At 47.3% G+C, this 27,328-nt stretch overlaps 2 protein-coding genes across 9 annotated transcripts in view; both read left to right on the plus strand.

Moving 5' to 3' along the window:
* Window positions 1-21,230, plus strand: part of atp2b1a (ATPase plasma membrane Ca2+ transporting 1a) — a 35,991-nt gene extending 14,761 nt beyond the window's left edge. For 4 of the 7 annotated variants that reach the window (XM_023831126.2, XM_023831125.2, XM_023831124.2 and 1 more), the window contains 20 exons: window positions 4,795-4,992; window positions 5,321-5,578; window positions 5,740-5,865; window positions 6,111-6,257; window positions 6,971-7,009; window positions 8,360-8,515; window positions 8,641-8,855; window positions 9,332-9,574; window positions 10,716-10,957; window positions 11,098-11,335; window positions 11,525-11,704; window positions 11,786-11,873; window positions 12,233-12,339; window positions 12,825-13,016; window positions 13,375-13,588; window positions 13,905-14,116; window positions 14,465-14,572; window positions 15,056-15,244; window positions 16,233-16,319; window positions 18,269-21,230. In XM_023831126.2, the coding sequence (XP_023686894.1) occupies window positions 4,795-4,992; window positions 5,321-5,578; window positions 5,740-5,865; window positions 6,111-6,257; window positions 6,971-7,009; window positions 8,360-8,515; window positions 8,641-8,855; window positions 9,332-9,574; window positions 10,716-10,957; window positions 11,098-11,335; window positions 11,525-11,704; window positions 11,786-11,873; window positions 12,233-12,339; window positions 12,825-13,016; window positions 13,375-13,588; window positions 13,905-14,116; window positions 14,465-14,572; window positions 15,056-15,244; window positions 16,233-16,319; window positions 18,269-18,868 (3,839 nt within the window). In that variant the 3' untranslated portion in view covers window positions 18,869-21,230. Of the gene's footprint in view, window positions 1-4,794; window positions 4,993-5,320; window positions 5,579-5,739; window positions 5,866-6,110; window positions 6,258-6,970; window positions 7,010-8,359; window positions 8,516-8,640; window positions 8,856-9,331; window positions 9,575-10,715; window positions 10,958-11,097; window positions 11,336-11,524; window positions 11,705-11,785; window positions 11,874-12,232; window positions 12,340-12,824; window positions 13,017-13,374; window positions 13,589-13,904; window positions 14,117-14,464; window positions 14,573-15,055; window positions 15,245-16,232; window positions 16,384-18,268 lie in introns of all 7 variants that reach the window. The other 3 variants (XM_072709293.1, XM_072709294.1, XM_072709292.1) reach the window with 3 other exon arrangements.
* Window positions 21,231-22,036: 806 nt separating this feature from the next.
* mest (mesoderm specific transcript) lies at window positions 22,037-27,047 on the plus strand. 2 transcript variants are annotated; one of them, XM_023831113.2, is made up of 13 exons: window positions 22,037-22,446; window positions 22,535-22,610; window positions 23,965-24,153; window positions 24,505-24,584; window positions 24,711-24,788; window positions 24,877-25,013; window positions 25,090-25,148; window positions 25,329-25,369; window positions 25,461-25,531; window positions 25,888-25,989; window positions 26,103-26,179; window positions 26,527-26,590; window positions 26,796-27,047. In XM_023831113.2, the coding sequence occupies exons 3-13, from the start codon at window positions 24,000-24,002 to the stop codon at window positions 26,911-26,913; spliced, it is 981 nt and encodes a 326-aa protein (XP_023686881.1). In that variant the 5' UTR covers window positions 22,037-22,446; window positions 22,535-22,610; window positions 23,965-23,999; the 3' UTR covers window positions 26,914-27,047. The 2 variants fall into 2 exon arrangements, with proteins under 2 accessions (XP_023686881.1, XP_023686882.1); XM_023831114.2 differs by having other exon boundaries at window positions 22,037-22,232.
* Window positions 27,048-27,328: the final 281 nt, after the last annotated feature.

A 27,328-nucleotide genomic window follows, 5' to 3' on the forward strand; every position in this document is an offset into this window, starting at 1 on the left:
CAATGTCAGCAGGAATTGTAAAGGTTCTGTTGGCAAGCCGCAGCCACTGCTCTCAGCGTAATGACCGCACATAATTTTTTGGCAGAATTCAAATTTGGGGTGGGTGATATGGCCAAAATGGTGTATTGGGATATTTTTGGTTAGAATCATGATCATGATATAGATCTTGATTTTTGTTTGCAAACCAACCAAATTGGAAATATATGTAGCAATCCAGCAATTTTATCCTGACAATCACTGCTTGTAACATTAATATATTACACTTAAGGTATGTTAAGGGTTTTTATACTAAAGTTTTGAAATTGTAGAGTACAAATGAACATTAATTGCTTTGCCAAATAAGTGAGCACTTGTGAAAGTTGGCTGTGTTGCCACCTGTTTGTGTGCAAAGTTAGCAAGTTAGTCAAATGGTTCAAAATGGATTTTGCAAATCTCAAAGCATTTCCGCACAATTCAAGTCGAACCGTTTTTGGAACCCATTCTCACTAATAAGCCACCCCCCCCCCCCATGGAGATGGCTCTCTAACTGCAGACAGGCATTCAAGTTTTTATGTCATGCTCAGAGCAAGTTGTGGTCTATGCCAGGTTTAACTTGAAACCCTACCAACCTCAAACATCTCCCTAAGTTGTATGTGTAGCTCACCTCTTTTGTGACTTTGATTGCTCACCTTCTATCTGGGTGTGAGTGACTCATGTTGGCCTTTAACACCATGCTGGATGGCTGCATTGAGGTGTCAGGCCTATATTCAGGCCTGTAGTGGAGCCTCCCTCATGGCCTGGTCTCACCAAGTGATGGACACAGACACTTATGGCAGCTCTGAAAAGTTGGTGATTAGCACACTCGTCTTCTGACACGCATGCTGTCATCCACCCGCTTCCCACTGTGCACCCCACAGGCTTCACTGGGGGATGTAACACATTCAGGGAACAGCTCTCTCCTCCCCGAAGGTGCTGGATGAAAGTAAGCATTGCTGCAGAGCTTTCTGAGGGACTCCACAGTCTAATGAACAGCAAGCTCTAGCTGATTTCGCCAACATCTTTCCAGCCTTGTCTTTTGAGTACTGCTGTTAGCTTAGCTTAGGTGTGAGGTCATGGTCTAGCTGAGGTCTTGGAAGTAAGTGGTAGAAAATGCTTGTCCATATAAATGAGCACTGTGGATATTTCAGTAGGAAATGTCCCTTTTGAATATGTCAGTGTGAATGAGCAACAGTGATGTAAAGGACAATCTGTTCTTTGGGGATCTGCAGACAGACCATGCTTTTGCTGCCTCCCAGCTGGGAGGGAGCAAAAATGTGGACTGTCTGACAGGAAGCAGGGTGGGAGCAAAAAATGAGGACCATCTGTGGGTCCCCGGGGACCAGATTGGGAAACACCACTTTTACAGCATAGTACTTTGTGAGGGAACGTTAAAAACAAATTATTAATTTTGTAATACAAAGTAAATTAAGTAGTTTGGGGGCAAGCAGGTTTCCTATCAGCCTGTTTTTGCTGGTCCTGCTGGGAATCAAAGCAAGCAGGCAGGAGCAGTAGTGCAGGATAAACCTTTGGCCTTTGCTGAAGTGATAAAAGTTGACTCATCAGCGTTTCATCTCTGCGGGAAGTCAGAGAGCGTGTGACACCCCCTCTTCCCCAATTACTGAACATGGCAGCATGTCTCTGTCCCATCGCACATCCTCAAGTGACTCTGCTACAGGCTGCCTACTGTCCGTGCGTCTGTCCCTCTCTGTTTGGGCCCCTGCCCTCCTGCCTCCCGCCTTTAAAGCCCTTCCCCTCCCTTGTTCTTTATTTCAGCTTGCCATCCTCTTCATCCGTCCCAGTCTGTTCCACAAATGCTAATATTTATCTCTTCCATCTGCTTTCAATAATCGTCCAATCGATGGCAGTCTCTGGAAGCATGGAGTAGGAGTCTGCTTGCAACACAGGTGAAAGGCCAGGCCTTTGCACAAAGGCTGATTTATTGCATCAGAACGTATAGCAGAGAAGCCATTGCAATTTGATTGTATACCTACTAGATATTATTAAATTTAATCCTCGGGGGAAAACTTCTTTTCTCTTGTTTATGATCAGTTAGTATTGGGGTTCTGCATGACCCGGACAACCACACATCTGTCATTGACTGCTGTTCCCTGAAAGCCTAGCATAGCTGTTGAGCTCTCTAACGGGAAGTTCCATCGCGTGCTTTCTTGTCCTGGTAGTGGCCAGTTGCCTTGGCATTCACCAGGGTGGGGGTGAGCTGTGATTCGTGGCTTCCTTTCATTCTGTACTCCCCACAGGCTTCTCAGAATCCCCGGTCTGTCTGTCTCGCATGTTCCTCAGAACATCATTGCCTGTTGGCCAGGGCTATCTTGCCTCCCCTACTTTGATGCGTTCTCTGCTCAGAGCTGGCTGGTTCAGCCTCTGGACCATGTTTGAGAGCTCGGCAGTGTGTAGTGTGACATGTGCCTCTGAAAATGAAACTTATGAGTCACGCAGATACTTCTGAAAAGGAGAGTTGGTGCCACGCTACATGGATAGAGGAAGCCTTACTAACGAACAAGTAAAAGTAGTGTGCTCTGCTCAGTTGGGCTCCTTTGGGGGCACTCCCCTTTTATGTATGTGCCGGAAATGGTCATGACTCACCCTGCCCTTTCCTGTTTGCGACACTCACCACTCAGCATTCAAGCCTCTAGTTCAACTGAATTCATAAACATGCTCCTCAGCACAGCTAATAGCACAGAGCGATAGTTAACCTAAGTGCATAATAACTAGGAAATTTAAAAAAAAAAGTGCACTCACTTTTGATGCAGATTCACAAGCTAACAATTATTTGATTCTGTATCAATCTAATAAGAATGTGTTATGAAATACTATATAAAGAGTTTTCCGTATATGGGGTTCTAAATGGAACAATTATTTACAAATGCAGTGTCACTGGGAACAAATCGTGAAAACCACTTAAAGGGTTTCCAGCCTTGTCTTTTGAGTACTGCTGTTAGGCTTGTATACCAAAATCTTTTTATTTGAGGAGCATGTGGGTACATTTTCTTGACAGAACCAATGAAATGCGTTATCTGTGCTGAACCCAGACATACCTGATGGACCTGGTAGTCTCGAAAAAGAGAGCTCCTGTTTTGTGTTAAATCTGTTTGTACAATCAATCGCACAACAGTTCTTTCCCATTTTACATGTTTTTTTATTTTTTTTTTTTATTTTTTTGAGGCATTCAAGCTGAATGCTAACGTTGCCATTCATTTTTATTTATTAATTTTTTTAACTATTTAGTGGGTATCAGCCCAGTGACTTCCTCCTCCTGTGACGTCATGCGCATTACCCTTCACAGTAGGAGGAGCATAAGATAAGAAGATGTACGATAAGAACATGAGATGAAAAAGCTGACGATCAGGGAGTAGTATACTTTTGACGGCGGTTATTAGCACAGCAATTTGCAACCTTTGTGAAAACAAAGTTTTGAGAGGTAGAAGTATCGCTTAGCTGAAAATCCCAGTAAAACCGCACGCAATTGAGCGAGACAACACGAGTAATATGAAAAGTCGCTAGCTTGGGCTGTTTTGTGTACTCGCTACAGCTTGATACAGGGGTGGCTGCTATCACAGCAAAGCGTAAGTGACGCTGTTGCCAGTGGGAGAAAAATTGTGGGGTATTTTAAGCATTCGCTACTTGTGTATCCTTGCTTGGAAGATATTCAAATTGAACTGTAAAATGCCTCAAACTCTTAAAGCAAGATGTACAAACGAAGGGAACAGTATGTTATGTTTCTAGTAGCCTAATTAAAGATTTTTTTTTTTGGCATACATTTTTTTTTCCATCATCCATCCATCCATCCATCCATTTACTTCTGCTTATCCGAGGTGGGGTCGCGGGGGCAGCAGTCTCAGCAGGGAAACCCAGACTTCCCTCTCCCTCTTAAGCTCTTGTCTTGATTATTCATGTTGTCATGCAGACAATGTCTGATTGTCAGGTCAGGTACTTGTATTCCTGTGAAGTACATTCGTGCACTTTGCCTTTGGTGTGTCCTCATTAACACTGCTGGGTTTATTCGCAATGATATTCAGTTAACAGAAGGGATATTGATGTGGTCTGTGAGTGACACGTTTCACAGAATGAAAGTACGTGAAATAACATTCGTTCTGGAGCAGTTTCCATAGCTTGTCAGATGTGGTAACGGTGCCGTTATGGAGCTTAGGTTACACCAGCTGCTAATGGAATATCATGTGTGTCAAGGTCTCATTTTCTCGGCTGTGTCACTGTCCTTCAGGCTGTGGGCCTGTACACCCATATAGTTCTGGATGCTGTGCTCCATGACCTGTTAATCATGTGACTCTTAATAGCCACCCATCCATGCTGATACAGTACAGGGTCACTATGACTTTTCGTGTGTAATGTGGAGTACTTTGCTGAGAGGCAGGTGTTGCACCATATAAAGTATCCTGAAGAGGGCTGTCATCAAAATTGATTAAAGCGTTTTATTCTTGAGTGGCCTTACCTGAAACCCTCTGAGACGTGTCTTGCAAATGCCACATTCTGCCATGTATGTGTGTCAGGAGCCTCATAATGTATTAAACGCCATGCATAACTGTCAGATATTTGTCTTGAACTCAGATTCCCCCTAATTATCCATGTGTTGTTTGATGCTGTTTGTTTTTCTTTGTATGTGATTCCTGTCAATAAGATCTGTCTTAGAGGAACTTGCTTCCTAGTGTTGTGCTGAAATATGGAATTATTTGCATTTTTGTATTATGTAAATATACTTGCGGAAATTTTTTAAACAAATGTTTTTTTTTTTTCTCCCCCCAGGTTTGAGTGGACACCCTGCAGACATCGACAAGAGAAAAGAAATATTTGGAATGAACTTAATACCTCCAAAAAAGCCAAAAACCTTCCTTCAGTTAGTGTGGGAGGCATTGCAGGACGTAACGCTCATTATTCTTGAAGTGGCAGCCATAGTTTCTTTAGGCCTTTCTTTTTATAGACCTCCAGATGAGGAAAGAGACCGTAAGCACCTTTTGTCTGTTTAACTCTGTGATTGTCTGCCCATGACCTGGGTGTGAACCTATTCCTGCCATCAGCGGGACATTGCATTGTGATGCTGAATTCCTGTTCTCTGTGTATGTCTGTGTGTGGGTGTGTTGCTCTGAGTAGCATCCCAGGCAGTTTGTATCGCCCATGATTTAAGTAAAACATCGCCGGACGGTCAATTTGACACCTGTGATCTGCGGCAGAGCCCTGCTAGTCTATGTGTGTTGCTCTTGGCGTGTGGGTGTGTGCAAGATTCCTCCAGGCATGCAGCTGACTGCTCACGGCCCGTGTTTGTGCACCACAGACTGCGGCACGGCGGCAGGTGGTGTGGAGGATGAGGGTGAGGCTGAGGCGGGATGGATTGAGGGAGCAGCCATCCTTCTGTCCGTCATCTGTGTGGTGCTGGTGACTGCCTTCAACGACTGGAGCAAGGAGAAGCAGTTCCGGGGCCTCCAGAGCCGCATCGAACAAGAGCAGAAGTTCACTGTTGTCAGGGGGGGACAAGTCATCCAGATCCCAGTGGCTGAGATCGTCGTAGGGGACATTGCACAAATCAAATATGGTATTGCTCCCACCCCCCAAGTTAATTACATTTACGAAAGCCTGGTGAAATTGTTATGGAAACTAATGTAGGCAAGACCTGCTTACTGTGTTTTATGGAAACCAGCCGGCCACTCCAATGGTGTCTAATGCTACTGAGACATGAACACCTGTCTGCTCCAGGTGACCTCCTGCCTGCAGATGGTGTGCTGATCCAGGGAAGTGATCTCAAAATTGACGAGAGCTCTCTGACGGGGGAATCGGACCATGTGAAGAAGACGCAGGACAAGGACCCCATGCTGTTGTCTGGTACCTGTTGCCTGTGCTTCTCCCTCTCTTAAAAGCATTCATCTGTGTACTGTGACCTGGATAACGCTGGGAAACCTTCATACTCTGATGGCTTCTGGAGTAGCCAGTGTGCCTGGATGACAGATTGTAGAAATCTGGCCTTGTACGCAAACCTGTGCAGCTGGACTCCAGCACTCCAAATCATCACCAGAACAGTTGGATTTATTCATTCTTCCTGTCACCTCAGTTTCTCACTTCCCCCACAGGAACCCATGTCATGGAGGGTTCTGGCAAGATGGTGGTCACCGCGGTGGGGGTCAACTCTCAATCTGGAATCATTTTCACATTGCTCGGGGCTGGAGAGGACGAAGATGAGGAGGAAGAGAAAGAAGAAAAAAAGGAGAAGAAGAAAAGTAGGTAGAAAGTGCCGGATCTAATCTGTGTTCTGGGGACGCCATAGGGCCGTCAGACTGATGGCCGTGGGCACAGCTGATTTTGGGGCCAGCTGCTGAGAAGTCGAAAAAAGCAGATACAATTGTGTGCTGTGGGGTGGCTGTCGTCATGGAAACGGAACAAGCCTCTTCACATTAACCAGAGGGTGGTGTGCAGGAAGGGTGTTCATGTTTGAGGTTGTGCTGAGTGCTCCCCCGCCCCACGCTTTAAGAAACAGACTGAAAGACCTGTCCTGTCCTATTCAGGACTGCTCACTACACTGGAATTCCTTTACAGTAGAGAATGCCGGAAGGAAGCATGGGATTCGAAAAAAGATCCAGACAGGGGGCTGAGTTTATTGATAATTTTTTCATCTTCAGTGCTCATCTGCTCTATCCCAGTTAATGAACCTGTGCCATTAAATCAGGATGCAAACAGGAATTAACAAGGCTGACATCTTCCGATTCCTGTGTTGGTATCTCTGCAGAATTTCAATTAAATGTCGAGTGAAATGAGATGAGGTACAGGGGCTTGGGGGGAGTCACAGCCCCACTGACTCCTTTGGAAAGAGCTGTGTTCTGCTGCAGAGTGCCATGGTCAGCATTTGCATAACTAGAAATAAGTTCAGCAACATAGACTAAAGTGTGTCTTACAAATGAGTCACTAATTGGTAAATCTACTTCCAACCTCACAGGCAAAAAGCAGGATGGCTCCATTGAGAACCGCAAAAAAGGTGAGTGATGCTATTTGACTTGTCACTGTTTTACAGTTTGGCCTCAAACTGTGCCAGTTTGAATCTGGGTTGTGTTTAAGCTTACTGGCCCTGTGAAGCTTGAAGCCCCTATGGCCTCACTATAGCTCCGGGCTGCCTCTCTGCATGCCTGCGTGCCCCCACCGTCTGTGCCTGCCCGCAGGGCCAGGTGCCGCACAATCCTGTTAGCGTGATTAGTGACGTGGAGATTAAAGCTCCCACTGTCTGTGGGGAGAGAGCGCCTGCTTCATTTTCCTTTCCGTTGTGTTTCCCCTCCCTCTCTTGTTCGTTTGATGTGATACATTATGGTCCCAGATCTTAGCCCTGTATAAAACATGTGCCCTGGCCTACCCCCTGTGTCCCTCTGTCTTGCCTCCCTCCCGCCCCAGTGGGGCATGCTGAGTTGGTCCCTCAGGGCCGGCAGTGTCCTGCCCCCTGCGCTCACTCCTGGTGGAGGAGCCGCTAATCCCTCCGACTGGGATTAGAGGCCATGCGAGTGCAGAATGTGCCGTATCAGCCCTCCCATCCCCCAGGCAGACCCTCTGATGACAGCCGGCCGCCCGTGTGTGGCTGATCGGCCCGTGGGAGGCCTGTTAGACATGGAGCGGTGTTTCTCTATCTCCTTCACGGATGCATGCAAGGACTCTACCTTGTGTGTACATCCTTTGTTTCACCACGGGGGAGCGAACATGAATCGTTAGCTTAGCGTGCTGGGCCAGAGATCCGCCTTCTGGCACCCTGTCAGAGGCTCTGTGTCGCCACGGTGACATGACTGGAGTATCCATCACTGTGTTTGCTCTCAGACCCAGTTTGGCCAGCCTCCTTTCTGTTTGTGTGGATAATAAACGCACGATTTGGAAGGTAATGAACCAGGCACCCATGCTTACTCTGTCCCTATTGCTCGTCTTTCCTTTTTATGGATGTGTGTTCCTCCCCTGAGCTTTGCTCTAAAGGTTCTGGGCAGTGAGGGAGCTCTCACTAGAAGGATAAGGTTCATGCGCTCATCGCTGGGGTATCGACGCAGCTGCAAAAATAGAAGCTCTCACATTGTATTGATCCCAAGAAACTTGTAAGGACACCATTTCGATCTGGAGGTAGTACTCTGTCCAGGCAGGCCATAGGCTGACCAGTCAGTGGGGTACATTCATTTCTCCTATGAGGTTATACTCTCCCTCTCCTTGGAAGGTGTGTGTTCATGCTGTGGTCTAGTTTGTGTGTGTTTGTTAGTGGTTGGTTCCCTAGAAGGCACACGGCCCTCTGAGCGTGATGGAAACAGACCATAGAGCTTGCAGGTACCCCCCAGGCCTGACTTTAGTGTTCACGTGTCCCCAGCTAAACCTCAGGATGGAGCAGCCATGGAGATGCAGCCACTCAACAGCGAGGATGCGGCCGAGTTGGAGGAGAAGCGGAAAGCCAACATGCCCAAGAAGGAGAAATCTGTCCTTCAGGGGAAGCTGACAAAACTAGCAGTGCAGATTGGGAAAGCAGGTATGATTTCACTGATGCTTGTTTGGGATTCCTTGCTAACGTCAGGTTGTGTAAATGAATGGCCGTGCTATGGACGTCGTAAGCGTATACATGTGTGCCCGGACATATTTCCTGGTTTTCTTCAGGTCTCGTGATGTCAGCCATCACCGTCATCATTCTGGTGGTCCTCTTTGTCGTCAATACCTTCTGGTTCCAAGGCCTGCCTTGGGTCAAGGACTGCACTCCCATCTATATCCAGTATTTCGTCAAATTCTTCATCATTGGTGTCACAGTGCTGGTTGTGGCTGTTCCGGAGGGTCTTCCTCTCGCTGTCACCATTTCTCTGGCCTACTCTGTCAAAGTAAGTGACAGCCTTGTTTCCTGGTCAGGTTTTACCATAGAACACCACAACAGAGCCATCGGGGACGGGGGAGTGGTTCTAGCAACCTTTAATACTGAAGCTTTTGGTGTGTTCTAGTCTCTTTGCACTCAGTGATTGATCCTTTGATGTTGACCAGTCCATATGAGAGACTGTTTTTCTGATTGAGCAGTGAAATGTGTTCTCTCTACCTGGGTTTAGTTTGACATTTCACTTACTGCATTGTGATGATTTGTGTATCTAAACTGTATGAGTCAGATAAATGAATGATTCCTTTAGACTCTTAAGATTTATTCTTTTACCAATGAAGACCGCATTAAAGCCTCAGTACATCTGTGCCGTCTTTTTAGTAATTTTAATGTGTGTGTCGATACTGGCTGCTGTAGATCAGTTTGTACCTCTTTCAGGATCTCAGGCTGGTTTGTTCAGTTTCTGTTTGTCATCCTCCCTCCTTTCAGAAAATGATGAAGGATAACAATTTAGTGAGACACCTGGATGCCTGTGAAACCATGGGCAACGCGACTGCCATCTGCTCCGATAAGACAGGCACCCTAACCATGAACAGGATGACCGTTGTTCAGGCCTACCTGGCTGATAAACATTACAGGAGGGTTCCCGAACCTGAGCTCATCCCTGCAAGCATCATGGACCTGCTCATCCTGGGCATCAGTGTCAATTGTGCATACACCACCAAAATCATGGTGAGAACTCTCTCTCATGTATACCCCATGGATTGTACCTAATCTGCAGTGCCCGGTTAATTTCAATGTCTCTGCGCTATGTTGTCCAGTGCAACCCAATGCAGGTAGTTTCCATACTGCACCATCTCAAAGGTTGAACACTTATTTACAAAGGGTTTACTCACACTAGGCAATCCGTACCATGCCCAAGCATGTTTCACCCCCAAAATCCAGTTTGTTTGACTAGTGTGATCGCTCCATACAGTCCCTGGCCATGGCTTAATGGGATCCGGACACGTCATTTGTCGAGTGTGATCGCTAGCAGTGCCTGAACATGGAACTCAAACATGACATCAATGATGCAGCTGGCACACACATGTGCACGTGTACACTATACAAGAACTAGTTCCGTAAGGAATTGATGCGGTATATTGGGTAACGATAAATATTTAACGATCCATTCCAGCGAAGGAAATGTCTGCAGGATATTTTGCCTGATGAGAGTATCCAAGGACAACTGGATGTAACACACATGGTAAAATATGTTCTTGTACGTGCAGCATGATAAAATGAAAGTCGCAGCGTTGCATACCCAATGAAACTGAGGGCTGTGTGTTATCACGCCCAAAATGACTCTAAATAAACCACAAAATAAGGACATTAACCATGAGCTTCATCGTGCTGTGCGGTCGTGCTTTTTTCTATGACCCAAGAAGTCGCATGGTGACGACAAAAGCGTCCTCGGTCTCGGAACGTTAAAGGCAATGCGAGCGCAGACCAGCAGGGGAGTGGGGAGAGGGGGGACAGTCGTGCTCGGACACGGTACAAGGCAACCAGGCCAAGTGTCAGAATGTCCGAAGACCAAATATCACACTTGGATGAGATACCTATTAGCCCAGTGCCACCTAGCTAATAGCAGGTGTCAAAGCAGAGCGATGTGGTTTGAGGGGAGCCCAGCCATCTCACCCACCTGACTGAAACCAAACTGATTTTATTTATTTATTTTAATTTCCACCCCTTCAAGCAGTGCAGTATGGTGAGGTATAGACATTATAAGCTTAACCTTACCATAGGCTGCTCTGGTGGTGGGTACACAACCACACTTCCCTATGATGTGCTCGTTGTCCATAAATGTTTGCTTTGTCCTTGTCTCTCTGTCCAGTCTCCTGAAAAGGAAGGTGGTTTGCCTCGTCAAGTGGGCAACAAGACAGAATGTGCCTTGCTGGGCTTCGTCCTGGATTTAAAAAAGGACTACCAAGCAATCCGCAACGAGATCCCAGAGGAGAAGCTCTACAAGGTCTACACTTTCAATTCCGTCAGGAAATCCATGAGCACCGTGCTGAAGAATGCTGATGGCAGCTTCAGGATGTTCAGCAAAGGAGCTTCTGAAATTCTCCTGAAGAAGTATGCTTCATTATTTTATTAGTCTTTCTCACCTGAAGTGGATTTCAATGTTTTGCAACTGTGTGTGTGAGAGAGAGAGAGAGAAAGATATGTGTTTATTTGCAAGTAGCCTGATGCATGCTGGCTGTTCTCTGTCCCAGGTGCTGTAAAATCATGACTGCGAGTGGTGAGCCAAAGGTGTTCCGGCCCAGGGACCGGGACGACATGGTGAAGAAAGTGATTGAACCCATGGCTTCTGAGGGCCTGAGGACCATCTGCCTGGCCTACAGGGACTTCCCTGCATCTGAGGGGGAGCCTGAATGGGAAAATGAAACGGACATCCTCACCAGCCTCACCTGCATCTGCGTGGTGGGCATCGAGGACCCCGTTCGGCTGGAGGTGAGGGGTTTGAGCAGCCTAATTTAATAAAGTGCCCTGTGAACTCCTTACCGACCATGGAGTGAGGTGAGATATTGGCTGGACCAATATGAAGAGTGCAGTAAATTATTGGGGAATTTTTTTCCAACCCCAACCAGCAGGGGCTTTTGTTAATGACGAATCGAAATAGATGGCCGTCCTTCCTCGCAGGTCCCTGACGCCATTAAGAAGTGCCAGCGTGCTGGAATCACAGTGCGCATGGTCACCGGGGACAACATCAACACCGCCAGAGCCATCGCCGTCAAGTGTGGCATCCTCCAGCCTGGAGACGACTTCCTGTGCCTGGAGGGCAAGGACTTCAACAGGCGGATACGCAACGAGAAGGGAGAGGTAGGCGACCATGTCCTAATGCCCAGTGGAATGACCCATGCAATTGGCATCTCAGGCACTCAATCTGCTTCTCTTTTGCAGATTGAGCAAGAGCGTATCGATAAGCTATGGCCTAAACTCCGGGTGCTGGCGAGATCCTCCCCTACCGACAAACACACACTTGTCAAAGGTACTTTTGGGTCTCGTGCTTTGCTGAAAGCCCCTTTCTGTGCTCAGGTGCACTGCAGGGCACATTAAAATAAGATTTGGGTATCACTCCTCTTACGCCTGATTGTTGGAACCAAGTTATACCTTGACTGGCCAAATGAGTCTGGTACTTCATGTCAAGAAATCCCTCTGAGCTGCTGAATAGTCAGCCTCAAGCTTTTGTGGTGATCTCTTCATCAGATGTTTTATAAAGACGCAGAAAGATCTAGAATTTTGGTTGTACTGCGGCCTTTTACGACGGTAATCAATAGTCAGTCAATAATTGCTGGCCTTAGAAAGGTGGCCTTCAGTGGCCTTGCCTGATTGTCCTTCCTTTTGCAGGTATAATCGATAGCACTGTAGCTGAGCAAAGACAGGTCGTCGCCGTAACGGGGGACGGCACTAACGACGGCCCCGCCTTGAAGAAAGCTGACGTTGGCTTTGCAATGGTGCGTTCCTGCTGTCATGCTCTTGCTCGACTGCAGATGGAGACAGGGAAAATTGGAGTTGGGACCCCTCTCTGCAAACATAAAGAAGCCTGTGGATATGTTGAACACACACCAAACTCATTTTGATAATAGATTTACATTTATTTAGGAGGCGCTTGGGGTCAGACAGCAGAGTCAGCCTGTGTTCGTGGAGCTTGATTACTCTTTCCGTGGGATTTAAATCCATGAACTTATGACGATAGGCACAGATCCCTGATGTGCTGAGCTACATAGCAGAGCCCACTGATATTTGATTGGTATGCTATTCATGGCATGTTGCCTGACTCGAAGGTCAGCTATGAGGAAAACAGCCTGATTTGTCTTCTGAGCTTTACAACGCACATTACTACATTAGTCATCAAAGCAATATGCTCTTTGAAACGGCACCTGCACATTTCCTGCTCTGTCCTGTTCTTCTGAGATCTACAAAGTGCTGTCATTTGTAGGGCATCGCTGGTACTGATGTAGCCAAAGAAGCCTCTGACATCATCCTGACGGATGACAACTTCAGCAGCATTGTGAAAGCTGTCATGTGGGGGAGGAATGTGTACGACAGCATCTCTAAGTTCCTGCAGTTCCAGCTGACCGTCAACGTGGTGGCCGTCATTGTTGCCTTCACCGGGGCATGCATCACACAGGTACGCCCTAGCCTTTGGGTCCGAGCGTTTGAGTTTGGATTAATTAATGTCGATATTGAGTTACTCTCAAGATTCTGGCTGCTGCCTTGCTCCCTTTAAGTGTTGGGAATAGTTGTTTTCTGTGGTACCATGGATGTTCATTGACTGATTTGGAATAATTGAAAACTGCCTTCTCATATGAAGACAAATGTGTGTTTTGCTTATGCCTGACGAGAAATGTCGTCCGAGTCAGTACAGGAATTAAATCTTTATACACCCACATGTGAGCGCTAGACCTTCAGCTACAGTGCCTTTGGTGTGAATTGCCTCATTGGAGATGTTCTCCTTTCACTGAATGGTTGTCTGTCTGTATTTGCAGGACTCTCCCCTGAAGGCAGTCCAGATGCTGTGGGTGAACCTAATCATGGATACCTTTGCCTCATTGGCCCTGGCCACTGAGCCTCCCACCGAATCCCTGCTGCTCAGGAAGCCTTACGGACGCAACAAGCCGCTCATCTCCCGCACCATGATGAAGAACATACTGGGCCACGCCGTCTACCAGCTTACCATCATCTTCACATTACTGTTTGCTGGTAAGTCTGAGCCTGCTGTGCTCAATGCAGCCAAGTGCAGAAGGACAGTGCTCTATGAACTAATTGACAGTCACAAATGACTTGGGGATGGTCTTTTTTTCTTGGTGAACTGATCTGTCATGATTGTTGCGTTGACTTATAGGAGACGGATTTTAATTGCTTCCTTCAGTTCTGTGTTCCATTCAACATTGTCTAACCCATGACCTGGTATATTCAGACTGTACACATCTCAGAGAAAGCATTATTTGTGCCTGATCATCTAAATCTGTGTCCAGCATGTAGACTTTGGATTTGACTGCAGTCCCATCCTCAACAGGTGAGCAGATTTTTGACATTGACAGCGGCCGTAACGCCCCCCTGCACGCGCCCCCGTCTGAACACTACACCATAGTCTTCAACACCTTCGTCATGATGCAGCTGTTCAATGAGATAAATGCCCGCAAGATCCACGGCGAGAGGAATGTCTTTGATGGCATCTTTAACAACCTCATCTTCTGCTCAATCGTGCTGGGAACGTTCATCATCCAGGTAGCAGGCCTCGCCGCCTTTTCGCTGGCAGTCTTCGTTACGGGGTAGCTAGTCTCCGACCAGCGCTCTTGGTACCTCTCCTCCAAGATACAAAATACTTTATTTGCCACATCCATGGTTATACAAGTATAACGTAATGAAATGTCCCCTGAATGACCTCTTAGACTATGCAAATCAAATCAAAAATGGAATTAAGTTTTAAGTCAAAAGTTAAAAATCTTACAATTAACTGAACGTTACAATAACTAAAATGTATACATAAGAGAAATACAGAAGTACTAATATAGGAAATACATTTATGGTGAAATCACATGTACAGTTTTGACAGAGCTTTATATATATATCCAGATCGTCATCATCCAGTTTGGGGGGAAGCCCTTCAGCTGCGTGGGACTGTCCATCGACCAGTGGCTCTGGTGTGTCTTCCTAGGGATGGGCTGTCTGCTCTGGGGCCAGGTGAGTCTCCCTTTTTTTTTAAAAAAATAAAAATAAAAAAATTTGGTGGTAGAGGTCTGCCCTCTAGTGGTTGTATCATCACAACTGAACTTCTCATTTGAATTTTGTCAGCCTTTTAATTTTAGAAATTTACAAAGAGTGACTTTCAACATCTGTGAAGGTATTTAAGGCATTAAACGAAGCCTGAATAACTGATTTATATGATGGGTGAGTTGTAACAGAGGGTCCTTTACACAAATTAAAAGCTATTGTATATTTGGTCTGTGCTCTGTTGTCAAGCCCCGTAGATACCTCTGTGTGGCTCCTGATGTGGGTCTGACATTTCTCTTTCTGGCCATTTATCTCCTTAGAACTGATGTCACAGGCCGAGCGTCTCACCTTCATTACATAGTTTCCAGGAAGTAAAATAACTTGCTTTGCTTACGGTTCTAACATGCCATTCACTTTCAAACAACTAATCCCCCTTCCCACCCTCTCCAACAGGTCATCTCCACCATCCCCACGAGCCGCCTCAAGTTCCTGAAGACGGCGGGCCACGGCACGCAGAAGGAGGAGATCCCGGATGAGGAGCTGGAGGACATGGACGACCTGGACGAGATTGACCATGCGGAGCGGGAGCTGCGGCATGGCCAGATCCTCTGGTTCAGGGGCCTCAACCGGATCCAGACTCAGGTACACCTCAGCTACCACAGACTACGCTGTTTCTTTGGCCGCTCTTGTTGCAGCATGACATGAGGGGACTCCTGTACTGTTGGCCCTTTGTGCCTGAGGTCCACATTGGTTCTTGGTACTGGCGCAGGCATCTCCAAGTCTTGGAGTTTTTTAAGCAGTAGTGTTTTAGTGAGTGGTGTAATGGCACTCAGGAGGTGGAGCTGGCAGGGCTCAGCTTACAAGGGGGCCGATGGCCATGCAAAATCAGTGCATTATTCTCTCTGCTCTTTGCCTTCTATCCACTCTGAGCTGCCCTCCAGGGGCAGGGCCGGTCAGCCCGTTAGGCGACGTAGGCAGATGCCTAGGGTGCCTCCTCCTGAGGGAGCAGCATCCCCCTTTCCCCCGGCAAGCTTCGTCGCTGGCACCCCAGAGGAGCACGCAGAGAACTGCATGCGTCGTACCTTCCAAGACCGTTGAATTGGGTGGTGGGCAGTGCTAGCGGTGAAGCATGCTTAGGGTGCCACGTGGCTTTTACCGGCACTGTCTGAGGGTCATGTCATTGCATTCTGTCTCCTCCCTGAGCCTGACATGTCTCTGGTTTCTTACCTGCTCAGCCTTTTGCTTCTTTCTGTCTCTCTGTCTCTGCCGCTCGTCCCTGTCTCTGCCGCTCGTCCCTGTCTCTGCCGCTCGTCCCTGTCTCTGCCGCTCGTCCCTGTCTCTGCCGCTCGTCCCTGTCTCTGTCCATCTGTCTCTGTCCATCTGTCTCTGTCCATCTGTCTCTGTCCATCTGTCTCTGTCCATCTGTCTCTGCCCCTCTCTGTCTGTCATTATCTGTCTATCTTTCTGTTTTTATGCATCTCTCTGTCCCTCTCTGTCTGTCCCTGTACCGGTCACTGCCTCTTTCCTCGCTTCTCTCTTTCTGTCTGTCTCTGTCTCTGCCTCTCTTGACTCTCTCCCTCCTCCACCTCCTCCCTCTGAGCCTGCTGTCACACTCTCTGGTTCCTTGCAGATGGATGTAGTCAGTGCTTTCCAGAGTGGAACTTCCTTTCAGGGGGCTCTAAGGCGCCAGCCCTCCAGCGCCAGCCAACAACACGATGTAACACATGTTTCTAGCCCTACACATGTAGCGTGTTCTCCTGCCGCTGCTGCCAGCACTGGGTGTGAGTGCGTGTTTCTCAGTGCATGACATTAACACCTCCTTCCACTCGCCTAACGTTTCTCATTCTCTCCCAAACAAACACTCGAAACACATTGTCCACATTGCTCCTGAACGTCTGTCTGTAGTCTTATCTATACACGTGTGTGTATCTCGACAAGGTTCCCAGGACTTGCACTGTACATGGGTTTTTGTCACCCTCCCGTCATCCCCCCCCCCCCATTGTGTGTCTCTGTGCTCCCGCTTGTTCCGTGGTTCGAGAAGGCGGGAGGTGTTTTGCTGGCCGACCTGTGGCTGTGTGGCCCTGGTCCCTCACCGCTGCGGGCTTCTTGCAGTTGTGATGGTGTAAATGTTTTGAGTATACGCCCATGCTCACAGTTCCTCTGAGATTCCTATGGGATTCGTTGACGTTTTCTGGCTGTATGGTGCATTGTTTTTCACTGGCACTGTACTTCTGCGATCTCCCAAGGGAGGACATTGCATTTTCCTCAGCAGCTGTTCTCAACTGGGCCCCAGTACGTTGCCCCTCCGGGTGCCAGTGGATGTGAAATATTGCCCATGTGCCACTGCAGGAGTGACTTGTGGGTGCATGGTGCACGAACCCCCGGCCCCCTGCCACCACTCTCCTTCCTCTCCCCGCCTGTGAGTGGCAGCTGTGACTGCAGGCACAGGTGTTCTACACTGCTATCGGCCCTCTCCCAGCTGGCCCATTATGCATTTAGATTGGTCACTTGCTAGAACTTCTGCGTTAACCTCCCAAATACCGGTTTTCAACTTTGGGAGAAGATTCTTCTAAAGAATAGAAGGTTTTTGGGCCCGGAGTAAATCTCATTAACTGTTCTTTTCTTCAGGAGCTGCTGTGGCGGGGGCCAGTGCTGGCCCCCCTCGGATACTGGCGGATGTTACTGGTGTGTGCTCCCTGATGACACAGCTGCTTCCTTTCCAGGAGACGCCGCTCGCAGTCTGGGCCTCTCTCACGACTGTTAGCTTCACCTGCAAATTACATGTGCCCCAATCGTCTAATTTCCCCCGAAGTGCCGACCTTTCCTGTCTGACTTTGGACAGGGGGGAGCCTGTTCATTTTGCCATGCTATACATACAGGCAGAATTCTGGTTTTGTTATGATGGGATGGGGGACATAAAACTGAATTCTGATTGCAGTGTGTCCCTCCTCAGATTCTATGAAATGTGACATGGGCTTATACTCAAAGGTTTACTGCTGTGGACCAGAAGGTAGATAAGCTCTGCATGGGTGTAGTCCAGTCATGTGGGTTCGCTGTGCTGGAAAGTGCCGATCTGCTTGGCTTCTCACTACTTTGGTTTGGTTTCCTAATTTATATTTTCATTTACTTTATCCCCCCCTCCACCCACCCACCCAAATCAGCAGTTTGTTCCCCACCTCCCCATTCCCCTGGCATGATGATGATAGATAACCTTGTTTTGTCTCCTGTATTTGAGTTCTGTTTTTCCCCGAATGGTTTCTTTGCATTTTGAATAACTGGACAGAGGCTGAAGGGTTTTTGGGAAGCGCAGCTGTGAGTGTTTCCGAGCCGGTAGAGGTTTGTCGTGTGTCCCTTTGCTCCCAGAGCGGCTGGCTCGGTCTTTTCCCTGGACTGAGAATTTTCCCGCTCGTAGGCAGATTATGATCAAAACTGCCACCATTTCAGTGTATTCCATCATTTGTTCACTTTTTTGCTCTCTATACTGCACGTTTCTGAAAATTCACCAGCCCTGACGTGGTTTTGGTATCTAAACTAAATGGAATTGACTAACCAAAACAAGCCTGTATGTCCATCGGTTTAACCTCTATTTAAAATGCAAACTGCACTGTTGTTGAAGTGCTGATACCGTGCACTGACTGTGTGCTGTTGCCGCGGTGCTTCCTGTAGATCCGGGTGGTGAACGCCTTCCGCAGCTCCCTGTCACCGTATGAGGGGCTGGAGAAGCCGGAATCCCGGAGCTCCATCCACAACTTCATGACCCACCCGGAGTTCCGGATTGAGGACTCGGAACCTCACATTCCCCTGATCGATGACACTGACGCCGAGGATGACGCCCCCACAAAGCGCAACTCCTCATTGCCACGCAACTCGCCTCCGCACAACTCATCACCGCCACACGATTCGACCCTGCACAACTCATCCCCGCATGACTCAGCCCCCCGTGATCAAACCCCTCATGACTCAACCCCGCATGATTCAGCTGCTCACAATTTGTCCCCGCACGACTCAGCCCCACAGAACTCAGCCCTGCATGATGCATCCCCTCATGATTCAACCCTGCGTGACTCGGCTGCTCACAAGTCATCCCTGCACGACTCGGCCCCACACAATTCATCCCCACACAACTCCGTGCCCCCTTCTCCTTCCTCACCTAACAAGAACAATAACGCTGTGGACACCAGTGGCATCCACCTCTTCCTGGACATCAAATGTGTCCCTGCAGCAGCTCCGGGGAGCCGCCTGCACAGCCTGGAGACGTCCCTCTGAGTCAGCACCACGGGCTGCCTTGCCTGCTACCGGCTTTCTTCGCTGTTCTTACTTTTAAATCGGTGTAGCGAAACAAATCTGAAGATACCAGCAGGGAGCGCTGTGGAGGTTTTGATTACGTTGGAATATTTTCTGTGAGCCGAGATTGTACAGGACTTAAACAAGAGCAAACATTCATCCGAATGTAGGGTTTTGTTTTCATGTATTGTATTTTTAACCCCTCTTTAAAATCACCCAGTTATGACCCACCATTTCAGTGTATGACACTTGTTTTCACCCCTCACCCTTTGATCATTGTGTTCTGACAAAAAGGGGGGATATTGATATACTTGGATTGAAAGTGACCTGTTTTTTTATCATGATTATTTAATGGGGAGGGGGGGGTATCATCATAGCTAAAGATAAGATGCATTAAATAGACTCAACTGAATCTTAAGCTTCTGGAAGGGTTTTGTGTATATTTTTCCTCTTACCCTTATTCATGAACATGCTTTCATTTCCGCTATATCAGTTGTTAATATTTTGGAATTATTTATGTTCTCAGAAAAAGCAGGTCTGTTTACAAGGTTTGTAGATATTCTTTCTTCCATTTGTAGGTGAAAATGCTTCTTGGATTATGGAGCAAGTATAAGAAGGGGGGCAAAAAGAATGATTTTCAGATACTGCTGTTTCAGGAAAAAAGGGTGTTTCTATTGAAACTGAACTATTTTTGCCTGCAAAGTTTATTTAAATTGTAGATGTAGGTCCTGGTATTCAAGTAGGTAACACTAAGGCTTGTCTAGCAGTGAGCAAAGATGTTTGCGGTCTTTTTGTGAAGGTAAGCAGAGAAAGAATTGGACAAAGGCCTCCATTTACATTTCTATAAATATTTACTACTTATTTGCTTAATTGTTTGAGTCTTGTTTCTCGTGATCACGGGAAACCAGCTAAGTTCTTATTTATAATGTATACACCAGGTGGAGCGATTAAGGGATAATTCCTTTAAACCCAGGACTGTTGTATGCAGTGATGTAAATACAGGAAGTCTACTGCTGCAGTCCTCACTACAAAGGGTTAACATGCTGGCGGACTGCTGGTGTCAGCTGACCGTCTTGCTGGGAGTCGAAGATCCCTTTGAGGTGTTCTGTCTGCAGAATGGAGAGGCTTTGATTTCCTGGCGAAATGGTCTCTCCCACTCAGCAACGCTTCAGTCCCTGCCAATGTACAATATTGACTTTTTTTGTTTACTCAGGCATAGACAAGCATTGAATTGATCATGATAAATTGAAATCCAAAAGAGAATGCATTTTAACCTCAGATTTTGATGTTTTTAGGTAGTATAACAATATCGTCTTGGTCAAAAAGCGAGTGGACTATTTTTGGTTTTTATTTATTTAAATTTCGAAATTTTCCATTTAGCAAAGCTTCATGCTTAAGTTCTGGGTTGTTAAAATTTTCAAATACCAAAAAAAAAAAAAACTGTTTGCATTTTGTCCTCATCATAGTCCATAAGACTCCCATCAGTAACTAAATGCTGCTGGGTTTTATTTTATTTTGGACCCTGATATACTGGAAACAGGATTGGCACATTTTTTAGAGGTGGAGGTGGGGTTGATCTACACTGGCATCACTGCACAGGGTACACTGTATTTCGTAACACCTACCCTGGGGGAAACTTTGATACAGATATCCATGTAAAAAGTACCTTTGTATTTTGTTTTCTAATGAAACTGCAGATGCTTTTAAAAAAAAAAAAGCCTACAAAGTCAGGTTTTTGGGGGCTCTGGACACCATCTTGCATCACAAGGTCAGTGCAGTTGGGTTAAGGACTGGGTGCTTCTGCCAGGAATCCATTTTCTCAGGGTAACAGGTGGTGTGAAACTGCAGCAGACTTCTGCTTGAGCCTGCCGTCGAAACGTTAGCAATTTTATGTTGTGGAATGAGTCGTTGACCATGTGGTTTTCCATCTGTTCTGGGAGCCAGTTTCAGGTGCGGTGGCTACCTCCTGCCTCATCGCTTGGACTGCTGACCGTGGGTTCGAGTGAAGGAAAGGGGAGCAATGTCCTTCAGATAACTCTGTCACTTTGAGTTAAAATTTTAGTTTTCTTTATTTTACAAATAAAAAAAGCAGCTTGAGATTGCAAAAAAGATTAAAAATCAGAGATAGAATCCATACCTTTATTCTGTAGCTTCTTCCTGTAATGGGAATGAATGTTATCCATCTGTTTTATGGATTGTTTTTTTTATCTTAACATTTGGAAATAAAGTACTTCATGTCTGTTTATCTTGAGCAATGTAAATGGTTATTGTGATTCGATTTACATTTGAAACTTGTCGAGTAATGTGTATGGTTTTTAAAAATAAAAAATGAATATTTAGCCTACTGGTAGGATTTTGAATTTATTCTTAACTGCTCAGTGTCCATCTCTGGCCCCAGATGGATGCAAACTCTTAACTGTCATGTTTCTGTGCATGAGAATACAAAATAATGGAGACAACGAGAAAGAAGGCTGTGGAAGAAATCTGATGTAGCCAAATACTGCTTTCTAATTATTTTTTTTGCATTGTATTTATAACATTTTTATAAACATTATTTGAGCATGTCCTTTCGTCCTATCTAACGGTGTTGTGCAGAAACGCAAATTAACCGTCCATGAAACAATGCCTTTCTCCCTCGCGTGCGTCTGAAGAGCATCTCCGTGTTAACACATGATCTTTAATCAGTGCATACCAAGCATTTCCAGTGTTTACAGTACTATATTTTGCATAATTTTTGCTTCTTTTGACAAAGGTTTTTGCTATATTAGTTGCATTTTTTTCTCAGGATAAATTTCTGTGTTGCTTTCTGCTAGTTTACGAAATTCTGCATACCCCATGGAAGTCAGAATCCAAAGGACTTATATCCCTTATTCGAACCACTACTTTCAAATTGGGGACACGAGCAACACACTGCCCCAAAGTTTGAGTAAATACAGGCGGTCACCACTTATTTTAACACTGAAAAGGCATGCGGTGCATTGAGTCATCTGGTCTTTCTAGGCATTTCAGCACCGATGCCAGTGACCACATCGATTACGATGTGATCAACGAGAATCCAGCGCGACGTCTTTTCACCTGAGTCATTCAGGTTGTTGTTTTATCAGCCGGTCGCTAGAGGGCGCGTTTCCAGCGTCTCCCCGGCCGCGTCCATGACAACGTGCGGCCCCCCGTGGTCCCGCCCCCAGCCGTCCTACGTGAGCCTGGAAACAAGCACGAGCATAGCCACATCCTCCAACGGCCGGGATGGATTAACTTCGGTCGGGCAGCGTTGTGAGGGAGGGCAGCCCGTCGAGCCCAGGGAAAAGGCTGAGGCGAGACAGGGCTGCGGACGCTGTCCGCATCTCAGGTGTGTTGATTTGGAGAGTCCGCGGGCTAACGAGCTAGCTGGTCAACCCCAGTCCGGATCCCTGCGGCTGGCAGCTCCGCGCTTTAGCCCTTGTCGGTGTTACCGTCCTTGGTGCTGTTATCGGCTAATTTAGCCGAGGTTATCGTCATTTGGCTTTTGAAAGTTACAAAGAGGACCGGGACCGATTTCCACACCATTAACTAACCTCATTCAGGTTAGAGGAGATTCACCGAGCTTATGTTTTGATTTGCAGATCTGTTTTGTATAACGTTAAATCCGATTTCTTTCATTATTTCTCACAGGCAGCTGTGTGATTTGCAGGTGCCCAGACGCTGGGAGCTGTCTCTCACCCGGGCCGATTATATAGCGCTTGCATAGGTACGTCCTGCAGATCGATGCCAATGCACAGTGCAAAGGCTGTGGTAAAGCGTGCACGAATAATAAATACATCTTCCTGTAGTGTAAGCAAAGTAACAGGTGTACTGGAGGTAGACGGGAAGATGAACTCATGTGGAGTTTGTTTCTTTCCAACCATTTCCTTATTTTCTGTGTCCAAAATATGCAGTGTCTGTACGGTCGAAACTGCCGTTAGGGTGTAGTAGTTTCAGCCGTGATTTGGTGATTAGTGTGGTTTGACACTGTCCCATGATGCACTAGTGACCATCTGGTTTAACTTGACCAGCGGAAGGCGGTTCACCACTCTGATTAAGAAGACATGATAATCTCACCCAAAAGTGCCAGATTTGAGCATTCTCCACCTCCAAATGTCTGTGGGACTCTTGAAGATGTGACACTTCGCGGTATGGACAGGCAGACGGCCAGCCCAGGTCACAGAGAGCCCCAGGCTGTTTCAGCTATTTCAGTGCTCATTAAAGTAATTTAAACAGTGAGTCACCTTACTCAGTAAGGGACTAATTAAAGAATCTGAAGAGCTTGGTTATCCGGTTTATGGTGCGTTTGTGGTGCTTTCTGGTTATCCCCCCTGGTTTATGGTGTGTGAGTGGGGGGTTTCCCGGTTATCCCCCATGATTTATGTAGTGTGACTGTGAGATATATGATGCATGAGTGTGGGATTTCCTGGTTATATGCACTGGTTTATAGTGTGTCAGTGTGGGGTTTTCCTGGTTATATGCACTGGTTTATAGTGTGTCAGTGTGGGGTTTTCCTGGTTATATGCACTGGTTTATAGTGTGTCAGTGTGGGGTTTTCCTGGTTATATGCACTGGTTTATAGTGTGTCAGTGTGGGGTTTTCCTGGTTATATGCACTGGTTTATAGTGTGTCAGTGTGGGGGTTTCCTGGTTATATGCACTGGTTCATAGTGTGTCAGTGTGGGGGTTTCCTGGTTGTACCCCCAGTTTATGGTGTGTCAGTGTGGGGTTTCCTGGTTATATGCACTGGTTTATAGTGTGTCAGTGTGGGGTTTTCCTGGTTATATGCACTGGTTTATAGTGTGTCAGTGTGGGGTTTTCCTGGTTATATGCACTGGTTCATAGTGTGTCAGTGTGGGGGTTTCCTGGTTATATGCACTGGTTCATAGTGTGTCAGTGTGGGGGTTTCCTGGTTGTACCCCCAGTTTATGGTGTGTCAGTGTGGGGTTTCCTGGTTATATGCACTGGTTTATAGTGTGTCAGTGTGGGGTTTTCCTGGTTATATGCACTGGTTCATAGTGTGTCAGTGTGGGGGTTTCCTGGTTGTACCCCCAGTTTATGGTGTGTCCTGTGTTCACCCAGCTCAGGGTGAGTGGTGCCCCATCCCCCCAGGCAGGATGAGGGAGTGGTGGGTCCAAGTCGGCCTGCTGTGCATCCCCCTCATCGCCGTCTACCTGCACATCCCCCCACCGCAGCTCTCCCCCAACCTGCAGACCTGGCGTGCTGCTGGCTCTGTCTTCACCTTCAAGGGACACAGCATCTTTTACCGAGGTGGGTGGGGTCTGGCTGGGACAGTGCGTTTCATCAAAGCGGAGGTCTACTTAGGCATTTAGTGAGAGCGCCCAGTCATACAGCTGAATATCTGCTGAGGTCAATGACCTTGTTCCAGGCTGGATGCTGTTAGGTTCCAACATCTGAGTAGCATGTAGCTTGACTTCCTTAAGTAAGATGCCCTGCAGCACGAGTGGCTGAAGTGTAAGTCCGCCGTGTGTATGCATGAGTGTTTCTGATGTGGTGCTGAGCGCCAGATCTGCTAGGTGTAGCTGTGTGATCGTCCTGAACAGTATGATTTGGGGGCGCAGGAGTGATCTTTCAGCAGTGCTCTCTCCCTGTCTCCCACAGAATCGTTCGGTGCCGTGGGAAGCCCCGATATGGTTCTCCTTTTGCACGGCTTCCCCACCTCCAGCTACGACTGGTACAAGGTAAGGTGGAGGTCACATGAGCAGCGATGGCCAATCACTGCACATATAGACTGTGTGTGTGTGTGTGTGTGTGTGTGAGAGAGTGTGAGAGGACTTGCTGGGCCGTCATTCTGCTGATCCACACAGATCTGGGAGCCCCTGAGCCAGCGATTCAATCGGATCATCACACTTGATTTTTTGGGCTTTGGCTTCAGTGACAAGCCGGTGAGTGGGGGTGTCCAGGTGTGCTCTGTAATCTCAATTTTGACCCGGTTTCCCCCTCTAACGGCCCGGGTTCTGCGATGTCTTGCAGCGGTCCCACCGGTACTCCATCTTCGAGCAGGCCAGCATCGTGGAAGCCTTGGTGTCTCACCTAGGGCTGGCCAATCAGAGACTCAACCTCCTGTCACATGACTATGGTGACACCGTGGCTCTTGAGCTGCTCTATAGGTTAGTCAGACGATGGGCTGGTAGGGGAACTCGCTGCACTCTCAATATCTCTGCATCTCTCTGCACATCCTGCCAGGAGTGACCACAACAAAACCGGACATCTGACGATAAACAGCCTCTGCCTGTCCAATGGAGGTAAAGTGACACCATGGCTGCTGCTCTCCTGCCCAGCAGCAGGTGGCATAGTGATTAAGACTTTATTTTAGTTGCCAGGGTTTCACCCTTTAAATGGGGATTTGCAATGAATGGTAACGGTGCTTTTTAAATTACACTAGCTGTGTACATTTAATCTATTTTTTTTTCTCCCATTAATAGGAATTTTTCCAGAGACTCATTATCCAAGATTGATCCAGAAGGTCGGTTGATATTTACACACCGTTTTAATGTCCCTTTCAGTGCTTGACGCTGATAAGTGGCTTCACCTCTTCTCTCATTGGTGCTCGGTAGGTGCTGAAGGATTCGGGCTTCCTGTCCCCACTACTAACGAGACTCACCAACTTCCTGTTCTTCTCCCGAAGGTGAGGGCCTCACACGAGTGAAGATGGGGGGTGTCTGAGTGGAAGCGATGGGTGAAAGTGCAACTGGGCATGGATAACTTTGTTGTGAAATTAGTTATTATTTAACAGTCAGGCTCTTACCGTATCTCAGATAAAGGCTTAGTACCAAAGGTGATCCATTTAGCTTGCCTTTGTATGTGAAGACCAGCAGGGGGCACTGTGAGTAGAGCTACTGCAGTGTCAGGTAGCAGCGAATGCAGTGTTATTCACTTGGGCTACAGGAGGTTGATGGTGTATCTCCTGCATGCACAATGCTCTGTGCATATGCCTGTCCTACTTGGTTTGTTTACAAACGTTCTCCTTTGAGCGGTTGGCAGCATCGGCGAGGTGTTTGGGCCCCACACTCAGCCCACAGAGGCCGAGGTCTGGGACATGTGGACCGGGATCCGCTTCAATGATGGGAACCTGGTCATGGATAGGTATGGCGCCCCCTACTGACATCTTTTCCATCACTCTGGTCTTCAGCTCATTAAGGTTTCCATAGTGACTGAGTAGCATCACTCATGATGCCTGGGCTCATCTTCTTTTCCAGCATCCTCCAGTACATCAACCAGAGGCTGAAGCACCGGCAGCGCTGGGTCGGAGCTCTCACCTCCACCCTGATTCCACGTGAGTATGGCCACCATGTGACCAGCATCAGCATTGTGCTGTTCCTCTTCTGGTCCTGAGCTCCACCTAGTAGTCAGCACTGGGTGCAGCACCCTGTGTCTTTGGAAAACATTTGTGGGGAGGGGGGCTCCTGAGGATCAATTCTTAAAGTAGCTTCTATCCCCACATCTTCCACTTGTAATCCTAAGCACCATCATGGCCTGAGCTCATTCTCACAGTACCAGCATCCAAAGAGGTTTTCAGACTGCCGTAGCAATGAAACGAACGGTTCCTGAATTTGGGGAGATCAGCTTAGGTGCCGTCCTATTGGGCAAACCTCATCATATGACCTGCCTTCTGTCTTTCAGTTCACATGATCTATGGACCTCTAGACCCAGTGAACCCTCACCCTCAGTTCATCAGCCTGTACCGGTGAGTGACCTCTTCCCATTGGCTGCTGCTTTTGAGCTGGTCACTGTTGTAATTTCATGACCTTGAGCTCGATGGCCTTGTTAGTTCATTTTCATTTCACCACGTGAAGTCCTGGAGCTCATCTGCTCCACATCAGAGCACTGCATCGATCGAGCCTCTGAGTAACTGCAATGAGCTGTACCTTGCCCCCCCCCCCCCCCCCTAGGAGCCAGGTCCAAAGGTCTACAGTGTCCATTCTGGACGAGCACATCAGCCACTACCCCCAGCTGGAAGACCCCACCGGCTTCCTCAACGCCTATCTCAGCTTCTTCAACTCCTTCTGAAGATCTCCCATCCAATCCAGACATGCAGCTTGTTTGCGTCCATGCGCTAAGCCGGGTGACCCTAGACGGCTCAGACTGTGCCATAACTGAACCAGCAAACTGCTCTATGCAAACGATTCAGCGCGGGGCTCTGTTCACATGAACGTAGTGGTTTCAATCACATGTTCAGGGTGAACCTCTAGTCATCATGTTGACAGTTGTCAAAACAGTGTTTATTTTTCTTCAGTCTTCCATACGAGATGCAATATGTGCGAGAGAACTCTGGCTAATGTTTGATTAGATGACTACTGATATGAATGTATGACCCAGAGAGACTGCAGTTGTTCTAAAGCTCGGTGTTTTGTAACTGGGGCTTGAGTACCATCTTGCTATGAACTGGTAAGTTGCCCTGAGCATCAAGAAATTTTGGAAATAT

This window comes from Paramormyrops kingsleyae, chromosome 1 (assembly GCF_048594095.1).
Source record: "Paramormyrops kingsleyae isolate MSU_618 chromosome 1, PKINGS_0.4, whole genome shotgun sequence".
NCBI lineage: Eukaryota > Metazoa > Chordata > Actinopteri > Osteoglossiformes > Mormyridae > Paramormyrops > Paramormyrops kingsleyae.